Source organism: Petaurus breviceps, unplaced genomic scaffold, assembly GCF_028583685.1.
Source record: "Petaurus breviceps papuanus isolate PSGF00001 unplaced genomic scaffold, PetGlider_PUasm1.0 138, whole genome shotgun sequence".
Classification (NCBI taxonomy): Eukaryota; Metazoa; Chordata; class Mammalia; order Diprotodontia; family Petauridae; genus Petaurus; species Petaurus breviceps.
Genome location: NW_027185694.1, coordinates 21,376,886 through 21,393,390, shown reverse-complemented (window position 1 = coordinate 21,393,390; position 16,505 = coordinate 21,376,886). Strand labels below are relative to the sequence as shown.

General features: G+C 38.4%; 1 protein-coding gene across 2 annotated transcripts in view; it reads left to right on the top strand.

Moving 5' to 3' along the window:
• The window catches only part of PDPK1 (3-phosphoinositide dependent protein kinase 1), a 75,997-nt gene that overhangs the window by 48,845 nt on the left and 10,647 nt on the right, over positions 1-16,505 (top strand). For both annotated transcript variants that reach the window (XM_069107626.1, XM_069107633.1), the window contains one exon: positions 4,286-4,503. In XM_069107626.1, coding sequence (XP_068963727.1) covers positions 4,286-4,503 — 218 coding nt within the window. The remainder of the gene's footprint in view (positions 1-4,285; positions 4,504-16,505) is intronic.

The following is a 16,505-nucleotide window of genomic DNA, read 5'->3' as shown; positions in this document are numbered from 1 at the left end:
AGAGGAGATGAGGGCATTAATTAAAACTTTGAAGAGAATTTCATAAACATGTGACATGAGTGTTAGATGAAGTTGATCTGTGTGAGGGTGGGTGGTTCTGCTCCATTGAATTGATGTTAGAAGGAAGGGGTGCTGCATTCCTTCACTGAGGTGGAGAATGTTGGCTGAGTCCAGGCCTCTGAGAAAAGGGACTGTGGTTCCATCTAGGGTGGTATTCTGTTCAGGAGACAGGGTGGAAGGACAGAGTTAAAAAAATTTATCCCTAGTGTAACAGAGATTTCAATATTGACAGCAGAAAGATAGCTAGGAGGCATAGTTTTGGTGTTGGAGTCAGGAAGATCTTAATTAAAATTCTTCCTCAGATACTTATTCATTGTGTGACCCTGGACAAGTCATTTAACCTCTGTTTACTTATCTGTAAAATAAGAACTTGGATGTGATGACCTCTAAGCTCACTTTTAGCTCTAAATCTATAGATAGTGGATTGGGCCTGGAGGTTACCTTGGAGGAGTGAGAATGACTGCTCCCAGTTCCCCCGTGGTAGTATTTATTGGTCATAGGAGTCCAGGTGATAGCATTTCATGTGGCTGTCTTGAATGAGGGAAGCAGGGTATTGGAAGAATAAATGATAGGTGCAGACTTTCTTCTGTAGTAGGATCTTATTTATTGATTATTTGTGGAACCAAAATTGGAGTGACCACCTTCTTTGCCTTGCCTCATTTTTCTTTTCCTTGTTCTTCACCATTGGTCATTTGCCCAGAACTCCTATGCCAAAAATAATCAGCATAATTGGTGGAGGTAACAGACCTAAAGGAGAATGAGAAACTTGTGGATGTTATTGAGAATCATTAACCCTAGTCTTGGCTAGCATTTTAAAAACTTCCCTCAGTTAAACTTTATAGCCATGCTGAGAGAATATCTATCAGTAGCATGTATCATGCTCCTTCTTATCATTTACATCTTATTAATAATTATGTATAGTGTTAATTAATAGCTCTTTCAGCTTAATAGCAATTTGATGAATGTTGAGTTCAGCTTTCAATATTGCTTTCAAGAGGCAATTTTTATTTACTGAGATTGAAAAAGAGTACTTTTGAAAAAAGAATGTCATTAGCAAGTTGCTGATTCTCATTCCCTCATAAGCTTGAGTGTGATGTTACTAATTTGTCATCACCTGAAAGAAAGTCTATCTGCCTTGTCGTAGAATGAATGGTCATTTCTAGTCCTGACTGGCACTTGATAGTCATGGACAAAGTATTTTTCCTCTTCTTTCTCCACAGGATGGAGATACTTGTACTACTTACTTCACAGGGTTGTTTGTAAGGAAAACCCTTTGTAAATGTTAGAAATGGGAGCTATTAAGTTTGGTGAAGGGGGAGGGTAAGGGAACGACTAGGTGGCACAATGCTTGTAGTGCTGGGCCTGGAGTCAGGAAGACTGAAGTTCAAATCCAACCTCACACACTTACTAGCTGTGTGACCTTCTTCAAGTCACTTACCCTTGGTCTGCCTCAGTTTCCTCATCTGCAAAATGGGGATAATAATAGCACTTATCTTCTTATGAAGAGCAAATGAGATAATTATAAAGTGCTTAGCACAATTCCTGGCATATAGCAGGTGTAATGTAAATGCTAGTTCCCATTATTATCATCATTAACAATAACAATAAACAACATCAATGAATGGTAATCCTGCAGCAAGTACTTATCGAATCTAGTGAGATTAAAATATCCAGCTGGATTATTGGAGGTATTGTGTTATTGCCTGTTGTTCCATCAGAAGGCAGGGTAATTTCTTTTTTTTTTTTTTTGCTTCTATTAAATTAGTGTCCATGACTCTTAGGCTGGTCTGTTATTCTTTAATGTCTTGTACATTGTGTTATGGCATGGTAATTACGGCAAATTTAATTAGTAGACTACTAATTATATAATATTAAAAAATATTTTGGGGTGGCTAGGTGGCGCAGTGAATAGAGCACTGGTCCTGGAGTCAGGAGGACCTGAGTTCAAATGCAACCTCAGACACTTAACACTTACTAGCCATGTGACCTTGGGCAAGTCAACCCCAATTTCCCTGCCTTCCCCCCTCCAAAATAAATAAATAAATACACAAACATTTCCTGGAAGGAATATAGGATTTCCCCTTCCCTCAACTTAAAGTTAACAGAACAGAAACTAAAAAAGGGCAGGTGACCAGGATATTTAATATTATACTGGTAGTAAGTAGAAGATCTGAAATTTGTAGACAAGGATGAATCTAAGTCTTCTAACTCTAAATTTAGAATTCAGGTTCACCATGTTGTTTCCAAACACAGGAAAGCATAACGAATTTAATTTTTTTAATTTTCCTTATATTCTATTTTTAGTTAACACTAGTAGTTAACCAATAGTTTAACCAAAAGTGGGGCAAATCTTCCCCAGTTTGCTCCCCATTCTACTCTTGTCCTATTTGGGAAGCTAAAGAAAATATCTTTAGTAGTAGTAGGGGTGTGTTCCAAATTCCAATCTTATTAATGCCCCAATACAGTCTAAATTGCCCTTTAGCAAATGTAATTCCAGTTCCATTCATATGAAATTGTATTACCTCCCTCAGGTGGTTGAAGCCTGGGAATGGGGTGGGCTGGGTGGCCCGGACATATGTGGTCCCTAGGAAAAGGAAATTTATTTCTAACAGGCAGTATGATAACTTTTATGACCCTTACTTTCCTCAGCTATAAAATGGGTTGGTAATGCTTATACTACCTACTTCATAGGGTTGTTAATGAGGAAAACACTTTGCCAAGTATAGCATTTTAACAATCTGAGCTATTATTGCCTGTTACTCTCTAGTTGATCAGATTTAAAATCAGATCTTGCCTAACTGGCATTCCCTCGAGATAGAATTCTTTCCCTACTTTATGTTTTCTCAGAACCACAAAAATTTTCCCCCTCCTGAGTCAACTCATGCTAGTTTTGTTGACCATTTTTCTTTTGTGTTGAACAGTGCAAATCTTGTGTAACTTGTCTGAAAAAGGTAATGTATGTTAAATACCCATTCAGTTATCTAGAGAGCACAAGAGATACTCCTTTCAGCTTTTTGTTTTTGGAACCATTATACCACATATATCTGAATTCTGGGATCATAGGATTTTAGACTTTGGAGACAACTTAGAGATGACCCAGGCTAACTCTATCATTTTTAAGATGAGGAAAAGCCCCAGAGAGGTTGTGACTTGACCAGGGCCATACAGGTAAGATGCAGTAGGCAGGGATTCAGACCTGGGCCTTCTCACTTCAGAGTCACTGCTATTTTTCTTGTACTGTACTACTTGTGTCTGATGATATTGTTTCATCCTTCCCAACAGGAGAAAAGAATAAGGACCGGCCAAGTGGCTGTCTTCTTATATACTACCTTGTATCAGGTGGAAGTAAACAAAGTTTTCATGGTAGCTGGGACATTATTTGATTCTTACTGTAGTGTTATTATAAAAGCTAGTGGCGAAGTGGACAGAGTGCCAGGCTTGGAGTCAGGAAGGCTCATCTTCCTGAGTTCAGATCTGCATCTTTAGACACTTAATAGCTTTGTGATGCTGGTTAAATCACTTAACCCTCTGCCTCAGTTCCTCATCTGTAAAATGAGCTGGAGAAAGAGATGGCAAAGTACTCCATGAAGTGTTGAAGTTGAAGGGCCATGAAGAATTGAACACAACTGAAACAATTAAAAACAAAATTAGAAAAATGAAACAGAATCAGATTTTGTTGTTTGGTCTATCTCTGTTTCTTTATGCACGTGTGGATCTTCAGTGTGACCTCACGAATTTTTTTTTTTTTAAGCAATCGGGGTTAAGTAACTTGCTCAAGGTTACACGGCCAGTTATTTCTGGGTATGGTGCTGAGTATCTGAGACCGGATTTGATCCAGGTCGTCCCAACACTGGAGCCGGTGCTCTTACTCCTTGAGCCACCTGGCCACCCCTAAGCAATTGGGGTTAAGTAACTTGCTCAAGGTTACACGGCCAGGTGTTTCTGGGTGGGTGCTAAGTGTCTGAGCCCGGGATTCGATCTCCAGGTCTTCTCAATACTGGAGCCGGTGCTCTTACTCGATGTGCTACCCGGCCGCCCCAATTTTTTTCATTTCTAAGACAATATCCTAGTTATATTTGATACAAAAAATTTTTTTTAAGTAAGCACAGCATAATTGGTGAGTGAAGTTAATGTTTGTGTAGTCTTGTTAAACTTAGGACACATGAGAAATTTAGTGCAAACCAATGGAAATTCATAATGGCTTTCCTGTTTTTTTTTCCCATAGTATGACAATCTTCTAAGCCAATTTGGCTGTATGCAAGTTTCATCTTCAACTTCTTCACATTCATTGTCTGCTTCAGAGACTAGCCTGCCCCAAAGGTCAGGCAGCAATATAGACCAATATATTCATGATCTGGACAATAATTCTTTTGAGCTGGACTTACAGTTTTCAGAAGATGAGAAGAGATTATTATTGGAGAAGCAGGCCAGTGGAAACCCATGGTAAGAACTCTTTAAACATCTTAGATGTAAGTTGTTTGGGTACTATGAGAAGGATATAGAAATGATTTATTTTCTTTTTAAAAGGTGATTTCTAACTGCTGGTTTAAAGATGCTTTTCATGGTTATAAACAAAGCCTAATGTCTTCCTAGTATTATTAAATGGTTCCACGAAAATGTGACATTTTGGGGGAAGTTAGTTCATAAGAACAATCCTTATGTACTTACAGTAAGAAGTATAGCAATGATATGCAGGCACATAGTTCAAGGAAGTAGTAGAACAAAGGCACAAAAAACTTGGAACCTCACAAACGATCTGAATATTGTTAATGCACTTAAATTTCTTAATTTTCTGGTAGGGTTAGGTTATGCCTTCCCATACCAAGTCCTGCTCTTTGTCTATGCTGTGACTTCTAATCCTTTTGACCCCTCAGTTTTCTCCCAGGTCATCACCCTTGCACTGGCGGAATTCTCTGTCATCTTCAGCTTAACCCCTTAATAAACCACTTCAACTCTATACTGTCCTCTTGAGTCTCTGTCTCCTCATTATATAGTTGATTGTGCCCAGCCAAGCCTCAGCCTTGGATGATTCCCACTGTCTACTGTTTTCCCTTCTGTACGTGTGCTGCTGAACAAAGGTGGAAAAGAATTCAACGGTTCTGACTGAATCTGCTACAGATTTGTTACATGTCCTTAACTGGGTCCTCACTACTGCCTTGCAGTCTTTCTACACCACCCATATCAGCTTACTAACCCATTCGCCACAGTGGTCTTCCAAATCTTCTCATCCCTCTTCATACCTTCCATGACTCCCTGTCCCTCCACCCTTTCAGCTGAGAGCCTTGTCTCATTTTACTGAAAGAATTGGGGCCATTCACCGTGAACTCCTTCCCTTCTCATCTCATGTCATTCAGATGCACTTTTCACCTCTGTCTCACATAAAGTAGTCCCTTCTCCTTGCCAAGACAAATCCTTCTGCCTGCACAAGTGATCCCTTCCAATCCCAACTCCTCCAGCAGATTGCCCCCTTTGTCATCCCCACTTTTTCACTTATCTTCATTCTCTTCTTTTCCACTTGATATTTTTCCACTACTTAGAAACGTACCCATGTCTTCTTCATCCTCAAAAAACCTTTATTGATTGCTCCATTCTTACTTTTCTCCTATATCTCTTCTGTCCTTTTTGGTTAAACTTTTTGAGAAGGCCCTCTATATGATAGGTACTTCCATTTCCTTTCTTCTATGGCATGTGAAAGATGAAATGACTGAGGAAATAAAAGTTGATTTTCGGAGCATATTGATTTATTAAGCAGTGTGTGCCCATTGCCTAATAAACTGGAACCAGACCTCCTCAGCTTAGGCCTGGATCCCAAATGCAGGGTGATCCAGGCTTTTATATGTAAAAACAACTAATAAAATAAAATCAGTTAATTGAAAGGAAACAATACTACATTTGGTAATCTGATTTCTAATTGGATGAAAGGGACTTTCCAAGTTGGGAGGGGATGGGGAAAGAGATGCAGTTCCATGAATCAGAAAAGAAGGCCCAATCCCCCAAATGTTTACAAAACAATCAAAGGAACATGGAAGCTATAACCGATTGATTAGTATGGGGCCAGTTTTCAGATAAGACATATGTGTTCCTTGAGATACACAATTGTGAGAAAACTTGCATCAGTCATTGGATCTGACTGGATTTCTGGTCACCATATCCCTTAGCTAAGGGTCTCTAAGCAGCAGGCAGAGGTGGTCCAGTTTTCCAACTGTTCAGGGCTAGGTTCAAACAATATAATAAAGTTTTCTCCCAGTTCCTACAATTGAATAGAATAAAGTTTTCTCCCAGGATAGAATTTGGACTAGATCCATAGAACAGAAAGAAAACTGATCTAGCTCCTGAACTGAGTCACAAGATGGAGTCAGTGTGGCTCACTCATCCCCACAATTAACCACTTGCTGTCCTAATCACTTTCTGAAGTCTCTACAGTTTGGCTTCTGATCTCATGTTACTGAAGCTGTTTTTTCCAAAGTTACCAGTGGTATCTTAATTGCCAAACACAATGTCACTTTTCTCAATCTTCATTCTCCTTGACCTCTCTGCAGCCCTTGACAGTATTGATCACCCTCTTCCTTTTAACACGTCCTTTTCCTTAGGTATCACCCTTGATTTTTCACTATCCCTGTGGGGTCACCTCCCACCCCTCAATCTCTTGCCAAGACCTGTTGATTTCATCTTTGCATTATACCCACTTCACCTTAAATAATCCCCTTTTCTCCATTGATACTGCCACCACCCTAGTGCAGGCCCTTTTTGCCTCTTACTTGAACGACAGCAGTAGCCTACTGGTGTATCTGCCTGCCACTAATCTCTCCCTACTTCAGTCCATCTCTATCCAGCTATTAGAGTGATTTTCCTAAAGTGCAGACCTGGCCATTTAACCCCCTTCTTCAGTAAACTCTAGTGGTTACCTATCACTTCTAGGATCAAACATAAATGTAAAAATCCTCTGTTAGGTGTTCAAAGCACTTCATAATCCTTGCCCTGCCTTCTTCCATGGTGGGGGGGAAGTCTGTACTTTTATGTACCCTAGATACTTTTCCATTCAGTGACATTGGCCTTCATGCTGTTCCCAGAACAAGATACTAATTTCTCAATTCTATCTGTTTTCTCTGGTTGGTTCCCTATTCCAGGAATGTTCTGCTTCATCTGTGCCTCCTGGCTTCCCTGGCTTTTTTCAAGTCTCAGCTACCCTGATGCTTTTCTTTCCCAATCCTTCTTAATTATAGTTCCTCTAGTCTGTTAATTTCCTATTTTTCCTTTATATACCTTGTATGTGCATAGTTGTTTGCATGTTATCTCCCTTATTAGACTGTGAGCCCTGGGGGGCAGGGACTTTCTTTTGCATTTCTTTGTATTTCCATTGCTAAGCAAAGGGCCTGGCATAGTAGCCTTTAAGAATACTTGTTGATTGTCTTACTGACAAGCCCTTAGGATACAAAGAAAAAGCCAAAATAAACCAGTCCATGTACTCAAGGATTTTACATAGAGGAGACCTTATATACATAAATGGATAGGAACAGGATATCTGTCTTTTTTTTGTCTATCTATTGATCTATCATCTACAAGCCTGTAAGCATTGATTCAGCACTTGTTATTTGTCAGGCACTGTGCTAAGCACTAGAAATACAAATTTAAGCAAAAAAAGGACAGTTTTTCCTTTTCTCAAGGAGCTAACATTCTAATGGGAAATGACAATATATAAAAGGAAGCTGAACAGGGGGAGGATGGAGAAGGAGGTACTTATTCCTGGGCATGATGCTGAGGAGAAAGAAGTCCAGAGGGTCAAGAGTGGAAACCAGGGAGGAATCAACATGTGAACATGGTTGACCTAATGAAATGGGGAGCTGGGTTGCCAGTTATAAATCATTAGTATTGATCACACTCCATTATCATCTTTATAAAGATGGGGTCTAGGAGAAGAGAAAATAAAAGGGGATAGAATAGGCGATAACCAAAAGTCATAACCATGTACATGAGTGGAATGAACTGATACATAAAACAGGAGAGCAAAATAGATTATAAAGCATAACTGAACAATATGTTACTTACACGAAACACACCTGAAGCAAAGATTCACACAGGATTAATAGAAGAGTCTGGAGTAAAACTGATTTTGCCTCAAGTGAATCCCCAAAAGTAGGAATAGAAAACATGATCTTGGGCAAGGCAATGATAAAAAGATGTGGTTATAAAGAGTTAAATGGGAAAGCTATGTAATGCTTAGTGAAATAATATCAGTATTTAATATATGTTCTGAAGCATGTCAGTACTTAAAGGAAAAGTCAATTACATTTTAGGGGAAATGGCAAAATTGTAGTAGGGCCCTTCAGTGCAACACTTTCAGACTAACGCAAATCCAACAGGAGGATAAAGAAGAAAAAACTTGAGGATCTAAATGTAAATAGAATGTTAGATAAGAGAGATCTCTGTTGATTACTGAATAGAAACTGAAAGGAATAGAAATATTTCTCAACTATGGATGGTACCTTTACAAAAATTAATCATGTGTTCAGAAAAATCTCATAAATTCACAAAAACAAAAATATTAAACACATCCTTTATCATTACACAATAAAATTACAATCAATTTAAGAGTCTTTGAAGAAAGGATTGAAACATAAATGAAGACTCAATAATTTAATCCTATGACTTGAACAAATTATAGAAACAATAGATAATTTCATTTTAAAAAAGGATGATGAGTAATAATACCAAAATTTTTGCGGTGCCGGCAAAGAAGTTCTTAGGGAAAAATACACATTTACATGTTTTCATCAAACAATGATCTAGGCATTTAACTGTGCCCCCAATCCCCATTAGGAAAACAAAGCAGAAAAGGGAAGCAAGCACAACCAAAACCCCATAACTAAACACTAAAGTGTTTTCCTTCTTAAAATTAAAGAGGAGATTGAAGAAATGAAAGAAAAAAATTATTGATTTGATAAATGAGAATAGGAAGTTGTTTTTTGTTGGGGGGAGAAATAAATAGTCTGATGGTAAGAGTGAGGAAAACCCAAGCTATCATTATTAAAAAATGAAACAATTCACAACTGAAGAGAAATTATTAGAAACTAGTTGCCGGCATAACTAATAACTTATATGGATGAATACTTACAGAAATATAAAATACTCAGAGTAAGAGAAAAAAAAAGGAAAACTTAACCAACCTTAGAAAAAGAAACCGAATAAGCCATAAATTAATTTGCAAATCCCAAACTCCAGGGCCAAATGAATTTACAAGTGAATTCTATCAAGTAAACTTTCAAAGAACGACTAATTCTAATATTACATAAACTTTTGGCTAAAATAGGAGGCATCCTAACAGATTCCTTTAATAATATAAATATGTTCTTAAACATTTTTTTGTTTTAATCAGCCAAAATTCACCTTCCAAGAAACGTTTCTTTCCATTTCCTCCTCAGTATGTTCTTATTCTCTTCTTTTTCCATATTTTTTCTTAAGATAATCAAGACATAATAGAATCACTCTCAGATCTTGTCTAATTGGATTTTATATTAATATAATGATGATGATGATAAGATTAAAAGGGGACACATAACTGAACGTAAACAGTTTATCCTTGTTTAGCCCTTTATCATTGTTCTTTCATGTTTACCTTTTTATGCTTCTCATCATGTCTTTGTTTGAGCATTAGAGTTTCTGTAATTTTGGTCTTTTCGGTAGGAATGCCTAGATTTCATCTGTTTTACTAAAGGTCCTTTTCCCATCTGTATGATCATACTTAGTTTGCTAGATAAGTAATTCCTGATTGTAAGCCTATATACTGTGCCTTTTGACATATTGTATACCAAGTTCTCTGCTACTGTATAGTGGCAGCTGCTAAATCATGTGTGATCGTGACTATAACTCCTTGGTACTTGAATTCTTTCTTTCTGGCTGCTTACAATATTTTTACTTTTACCTAGAAGCTTTGGATTTTGGCTATGATGTTCCTTAGAGTTTTAATTTTGGAGTTTCTTTTAGGAGGTGCTTAATGGATTTTTTCCATTTTCACTTTGTCCTCTGGTTCTAAGAAATCTGGGTGTTTCTTTCAAGATTTCTTGAGATAGGATGTTTGTCATAGCATTCAGATAGTTCAATGATTCTTAATTTTTTTCTTCTCTTTCGCTTTTCTAGTTCAGTTGTTTTTGCTATGAGATAAATGCTTTATATTTTCTTCCATTTTTTCCCCCAGCCTTTTACCTTTGTTTTAATATTTCTTATAGCCTCATGAAGTCTTTAGCATCTATATTTGTTTTTGGGGATTTTGTTGCTTTGGCAAGGTTTTGTATTTCTTGTGCCAAGCTTTTAATTCCCCTTATAATTCTTTTCTTCAATTGCTCTTATTTTTTTTACATTTTAAAATTTCTTTTTGTTTTTTCCTCAGTTTTCTCATTCTAGGGAGTCTAGTTGAATTTGTGCCCAATTAGTGTTTTTCTTTGAGACTTCCCTTGAAGATGTTTTAGCCATTCTGTCCTTTGTTTTGTGTCTTGAGAATCCCAGCTGCCATAATAGCTAATTATAGTGTGTTTTTTTTTTTTTTTTGCCTATTCTTTAGGGTTTGGGGGGGAGTAGCTAGATGGCACAGTGAATAGAGAACTGAACTTGGAATCAGAAAGCTTTACCTTTGTGAGTTCAAAAGGCCCCAAACACTTACTAGCTATATGACCCATGGCAAGTCACATCAACCTGTTTGCCATAATTTCCTCATCTATAAAATGGGCAAGGAAATGCCAAACCACTCCAGTATCTTTGCCAGGAAAACCCTTATTGGGGTCACAAAGAGTTGGACATGAAAGAACATTCTTTCTGGCACTTGATATTAGGATTGAGTTCTGTGGCACTCTGGAGGGAAGGTTTAGGTTGGTTCTGTTGCTGATTTCTTGGGATATTGAGAGTTGTATTATTCAAGATCTTAGGAACATTCTGGGCATTTTCAAGCTTTCACTACTCACAAAGTGGTTTTCTGTCCCCCTGGTCTGAGTTCTGCAAGTTCCTGATCTGGGTTTGGGTCTTTGCAATAGTGCTGTTAGATTCTGCTCCATTAGCTATCTGGAAAGCTCTGTCGGCTCAAAGTGACAACATCATAAGCTGCTCTGTGATCTAGGTTTCTTGCCTTGGTTATTCCTTTGCAGACCGGTCTAGATGCTGATAGTGACATCCTGTTTTGTTCCTGAGATCAGAGCCACACCATTGCTGTTGGCTTCTGAACTCCTCTTTTTTTTTTTTTTTTTAAGCAATTGGGGTTAAATAACTTGCTCAAGGTTACACAGCCAGTTATTTTTGTGTGGGTGTTAAGTATCTGAGGCCAGAACCGATCCCAGGTCTCTGGACTCTGGGGCCAGCACTCTTACTGTGCCACCCGGCCACCCCTGTGGTACACTGCCCCAGTTTTCCCTAAGCTTCTCATTTCACCCTGGATTTGCAATCTGGAACTGGGTAGTATGTGACAAAGCTGCTAATTAGTTAGCACCTGCCCCCTTGATAGTGTCCAGGTTTGGGTCTGGGGGTGCCCCAGTATGGATCTGGAACCTCCTTTGTTTGTTGGCTGATAGCCTCTCTCTGGGTGCTAGAGTGTGCCGTGTGCCTTGTGCTCTTGCTCCAACCTTGTCCCCAGATCTCTTTGTTTCTCTCCCTATACCCACCTAGGCCCAACAAAGGACTCACTGCGACTTTTTCTGGATTCCTACACCGAAATTCGGTATGGTGTGTTTTACAGATATGATTGGAGAAGTTGTGGATGGGAACTCAGCTGCATTCTAAATATGTTCTTTATGCCTAAACCAGGGAGTGACAAAGCAGAGAAAGAAATCTATCTCTAATTAATACTAATACAAAAATATTAAATAAAGTATTAGACATATTAAACAACATATTAAAGTTATATACTAGGACCATGTTGGATTTTTTATCAGAAATATAGGGTTGGTTCACTGTTAGGAAAACTAATAACATAAGAGATCATATTGATAACTCAAATAATAGAATTCACATGATTATATCAGAAAATGCAGAAAAAGCTCCTGACAAAAGAGAACACTTAATGTTAAAGCATTTAGCATTAAAAATACTAAAATGCATAAGAATAATGGGACTTTTTTATTAATGTGGTAAATATCTATAGAAAACCAAGAGCCAGCATATGTAATGGGAGATGTGCCAGATGTCTTTAGGAATAAAGTAAGGGTGTTTATTATCAGCAATTAAAAAAAATATATAATACTAGAAATGCTAATGGAAGGAATAAACATGGGTAATAAGTAAACAGTTACCACTTCTTTTTGCAGATGACATAATGGTGTACTTAGATTTGAGTTTCAACTAAAAATTGATTGAAATAATATTAGCAAAGTTGCAGGGTATAAAATAAATCAGTGTAAATGATCAGCTTTCCTGAACTTTACCAATAAAGCTCAGCAAGATTATAAATAGAGGAGTTATAGTCAAATTAGCCATACAGTGTATAGAATATTTGGAAGTCCATGTACACATAGGAAACTACAACAGCAAAGAACTGTTTGTAGAACTATTGACTTAGATAATTGGCAAGATCTTAATTATTCATGATTGGGCCATACCAAAGTAGCAAAAGTAACAAAGCTCTCTAAATTAATGTGGTCATTCAGGGACATTCCAATCATAATACCAAAGGATTGTTCTCTAAAGAGATGGAAAAAATAATAATGATTTTTATCTGGAGGGACAAAATTGAATCTCAAGGGGAAATAAAGATAAAAAGTGAGAATGAAGAGGAATTAGCATTGTCAGATTTCAAGCTAGACTACAAAATTCAGTAATCAAAAAAACTTCTCTGGTGTTAAAAATTAGCACCAGTGTAACAGATTCATTGATCATCATACAAAAGCAGATGAACATTTTAGCATAATATATGGGTTAGTTTTGTTTTAATGTGCTTATTTTTTTACAGCTTTTTTTTACTTGGGGTGGATTTGGGAAGGAGAATGGGGACTAGCATCAGTGATACAAATAAGAAAAAGAAGGAAAATAAGGTAGCTTTTACATTAAAAAATTCACGGAACAGGAGGTTCAAAAAAGGACACACAGGCAAACAGTTGTGAACTAAATTGTTAAATTTCTTATTCTTTAAGAAAATGCAACCCTAAGGTAATAGAGATTTGTTATTTAATGATCAGCCTTTTCCTGTTCATTGTTAATGGAAATGCCAATGTTTTTCAAGATTAGAATGACCCCAAAATGTCCAACTAAAAATAAAATAAATTTGTAATAGAAATACAAAATGAGAGATGAGAGCTTGAACTAGGGTGGTAGCTGTGTGAATCATGAAGTAGATAAAGGCTTTGGCCTGGAGTCAGGAAGACTCATCTTCCTGAGCTCAGATCTGACTTCAGACAAGTAGTAGCGGTGTGACCTTGGACAAGTCACTTAACTCTGCCTCAGTTTCTTCATCTCTAAAATGAACTGGAGAAGGAAATGGAAAACCATTCCAATATCTTTGCTAAGAATATCCCAAATGCTTTCATGAAGAGTTGGACACAAGTGAAATGAAAAAACATCAACATATGAGAGATCTTGTGGAGGTAGAAACAACAGGTATTGTCAAATGTTTGGATAGATGAGGTAAGGAGAGAGTAAGTTAAAGAAGATAGCCAGTTTTCCAATCTGATTGTGAGGATGATAATGCCCTTAATAATAAGAGGAAACTTTTGCATTTTTCCCCCCTGGCAGTGATCTTCAGATTTTTATTTGATTGGTGATTTGTTTTCTAAATCCAGAAATTCTGGGCAGTTTTCTTGTATTATTTTCTCTTATCATATTCAGGTTTTTTGATTTATCATGTTCTTCTGAAAGACTTATAATCCTGAAATTGTCCCAGTGTATTCTGAGACTAGCAGCTTTTGCTTATATGAATGAATGAATGAAGTATTTATTATGTACTCAACATGTGCAGAGCACTGTGTTAAGCCTTGGGGACACAAATAGAAAAGTAAGACAGTCTCTGCTCTTAAGGAGCTCATAGTCTATGAGGGAAAAAATACAGGTGGTGTATTTCAGATTGGAGTCAGATGATAAGGTCCCATAATGCTTATTGTGCAGTTGTAAAGCAGAAAGTAATGCTTCTTCATTAATGTCATTTCCTCTGATACAGGGCCAAGGACTTTAGTGAGAAGAGCTTTCTTTTCTGGGTCTTCAGTAGCTGTGGCTGCAGTCCATGTAGGAGCATTTTCTAGGCTGCATGTTGAGGAAAATTAATAGTATGCTGAATTGTTTAATAACTGGTTTTACTTTGTGATCCCTCTTTTTCATCATTTTTTGTCAGACCCCCTTTCTGAAGGGCAGGCAGTTTTTGATGGATATGATGGAACATTGTGATCTCTCCCCAGCCCAGACAGCTTCTGTTCCTTAACCAGCTTGGGCTGGGACCCTCCCAAGTGGGATTCCCCTTCCTTGCCTGCCTTCTGTTAACTCTATAAACAGAAGCCAGCTTGAGCTAGGCCATCCCTCAGGGGACATGGCCCTTGTCCTTGCTTTTCCTTCATCAAAGTTGGGGGTGACTTGGTCTAGAGCTTGGGAGACTAAGCTGGGGAGATCCTGATTGGGGTAGTTTTGTTCTTCTAGCCAAGATTGCTACTGACAGCTGGGTTTTAGAAAGCAGCCAGCATTCCTTAAGTGTCAGAGAGGGGCATAATCAAGCACTTCTGAAGGCCAGCCCACCTTCGCTGTTGTTCAGTTGTTTTTAATTGTGTCTGACTCTCTGTGACTCCATTTGGGGTTTTCTTGGCAGAGTTACTGGAGTGGTTTGCTCTCTCCTTCTCCAGCTCATTTTACAGATGAGGAAACTGAGGCAAACAGCATTAAATGACTTGCCCAGGGTCATAGAGTTAGTGCCTGAGGCCAGATTAGAGTTTAGGAAGATGTCGTCTTTATTCCAAGCTCAGTGCTTTATCTACTGCGCTACCTAGCTATAGACTAATCTTTTTTTTTTTTTTTTGCCTTTTGGAGGGCAGTTGGGGTTAAGTAACTTGCCCAAGGTTATATGACTCCAGGGCCGGTGGTTTACTCCCTGCACCACCTAGCCGCCCCCTAGACTAATCTTTTTACTTGAGAATTATTCCCCCCTCTTCCCCAAGGATGAAGTAGGGAATAGGGAGAAGTTGAGAACTATCAACCCATCTCCTCACTAAAATGTTCACCAATCAGGATTGCCTTGCCTTTGCCAGGGGAGGTCCAAATTTTGTTCTGGAGTTCTTAATAGGTTTAGCACCCTCTTAATAAACATCTTACTTGGAGAATTGCCTCAGTTTATCCTTTTTTTTTTTTTTTTTTGGTTAAATTCCACTCTCAACAGTTTCCACAGGGGCTGTTTCCCAGGACCATGGCTGAGGTAAAGCCATTGGGCTGGAAGAAAGGATGTTTCTGAGGTTCTGGAACCTGGGCTACCTCTGTCAGGGTCTGAGGGAAGATGGTGGTCAAGGTGGTGGTAGTAGTTTGACCTGCCTGACGAATGCTACTGCCTGTTTCTCTCTGTGTGCGTTAGTGCTTCAGCTAGGCTGACTAGACTGTTCTGTGGGTGGCAGTTGACTGGCTTCTTTTCCACAGGATTAGCTTCCCTGAATGATGGTTGGTGAGAGCTGGGCTGGAAGCAGGTCTAGGGATCTATGGGGTGTTGCCACTCTTAGGGTTCTGGTGCATATCAGTTTGTTGGCTGCAATAGTCAATAGTTGTTGATGCTGGTAGTGTTAGTAAGGCAAACTCTGTCACATGGTATTTCCCCACAATGATAGTTGTTGGTGCTAGGCTGGAAGTAGGTCTGGTGGTTTTGTTTTTTTTTTGTTTGTTTGTTTTTTTGAGGGGGATTTCTATTCCCAATGCTCTTGGATTCAGAGTTCTGGGTTATTTTCATCAGGGACTGAAGGGAGATGGTGGTGGTGGTCGTGTTTGTGGTTGTTTGACTTACCAGGTACCTACTGCCTCCTGTCTTTCCCCAGGGAACCTTGCTATTTCATCTAAGCTGCCTCACTTTCTCTGTGGGTAGCATTTGTTTGGTCTGACTGGCTTCTGAATAGGAATTAATATTCCCTGTATGGTGACTGTGAGGGCTATCCTGGAAGCAGAGATAATGGTCTGGGGGTTGTCGCTACATTTTTCTGTTCCGCTAAATCATTTCTACTGTGCAGGCCATAAATTCTTATTTTTGTCCTTTCTAACTTCTCTTAAGGTTTTCATTTCTCTCTTGAATCATTCTAGAAATCTTTTTTGTTTTATCCTCTCACAGGATTCTGCATTTCATTGCATTGGTAATCTCCTAGGTGTTTTTTTTTTTTTTTTTTTTTTTTTTTTCAAGGGGAATTATTTTTTTTTATCAAAATTACCCCGTTTTTTTTTTTGGGGTGTTTTTTTGGTCTGCCCGGCCATTTTTTTCACGGGTGGTTAATCCCAACCGTGGCCGGGTTCTCTTTCCCCTTTCG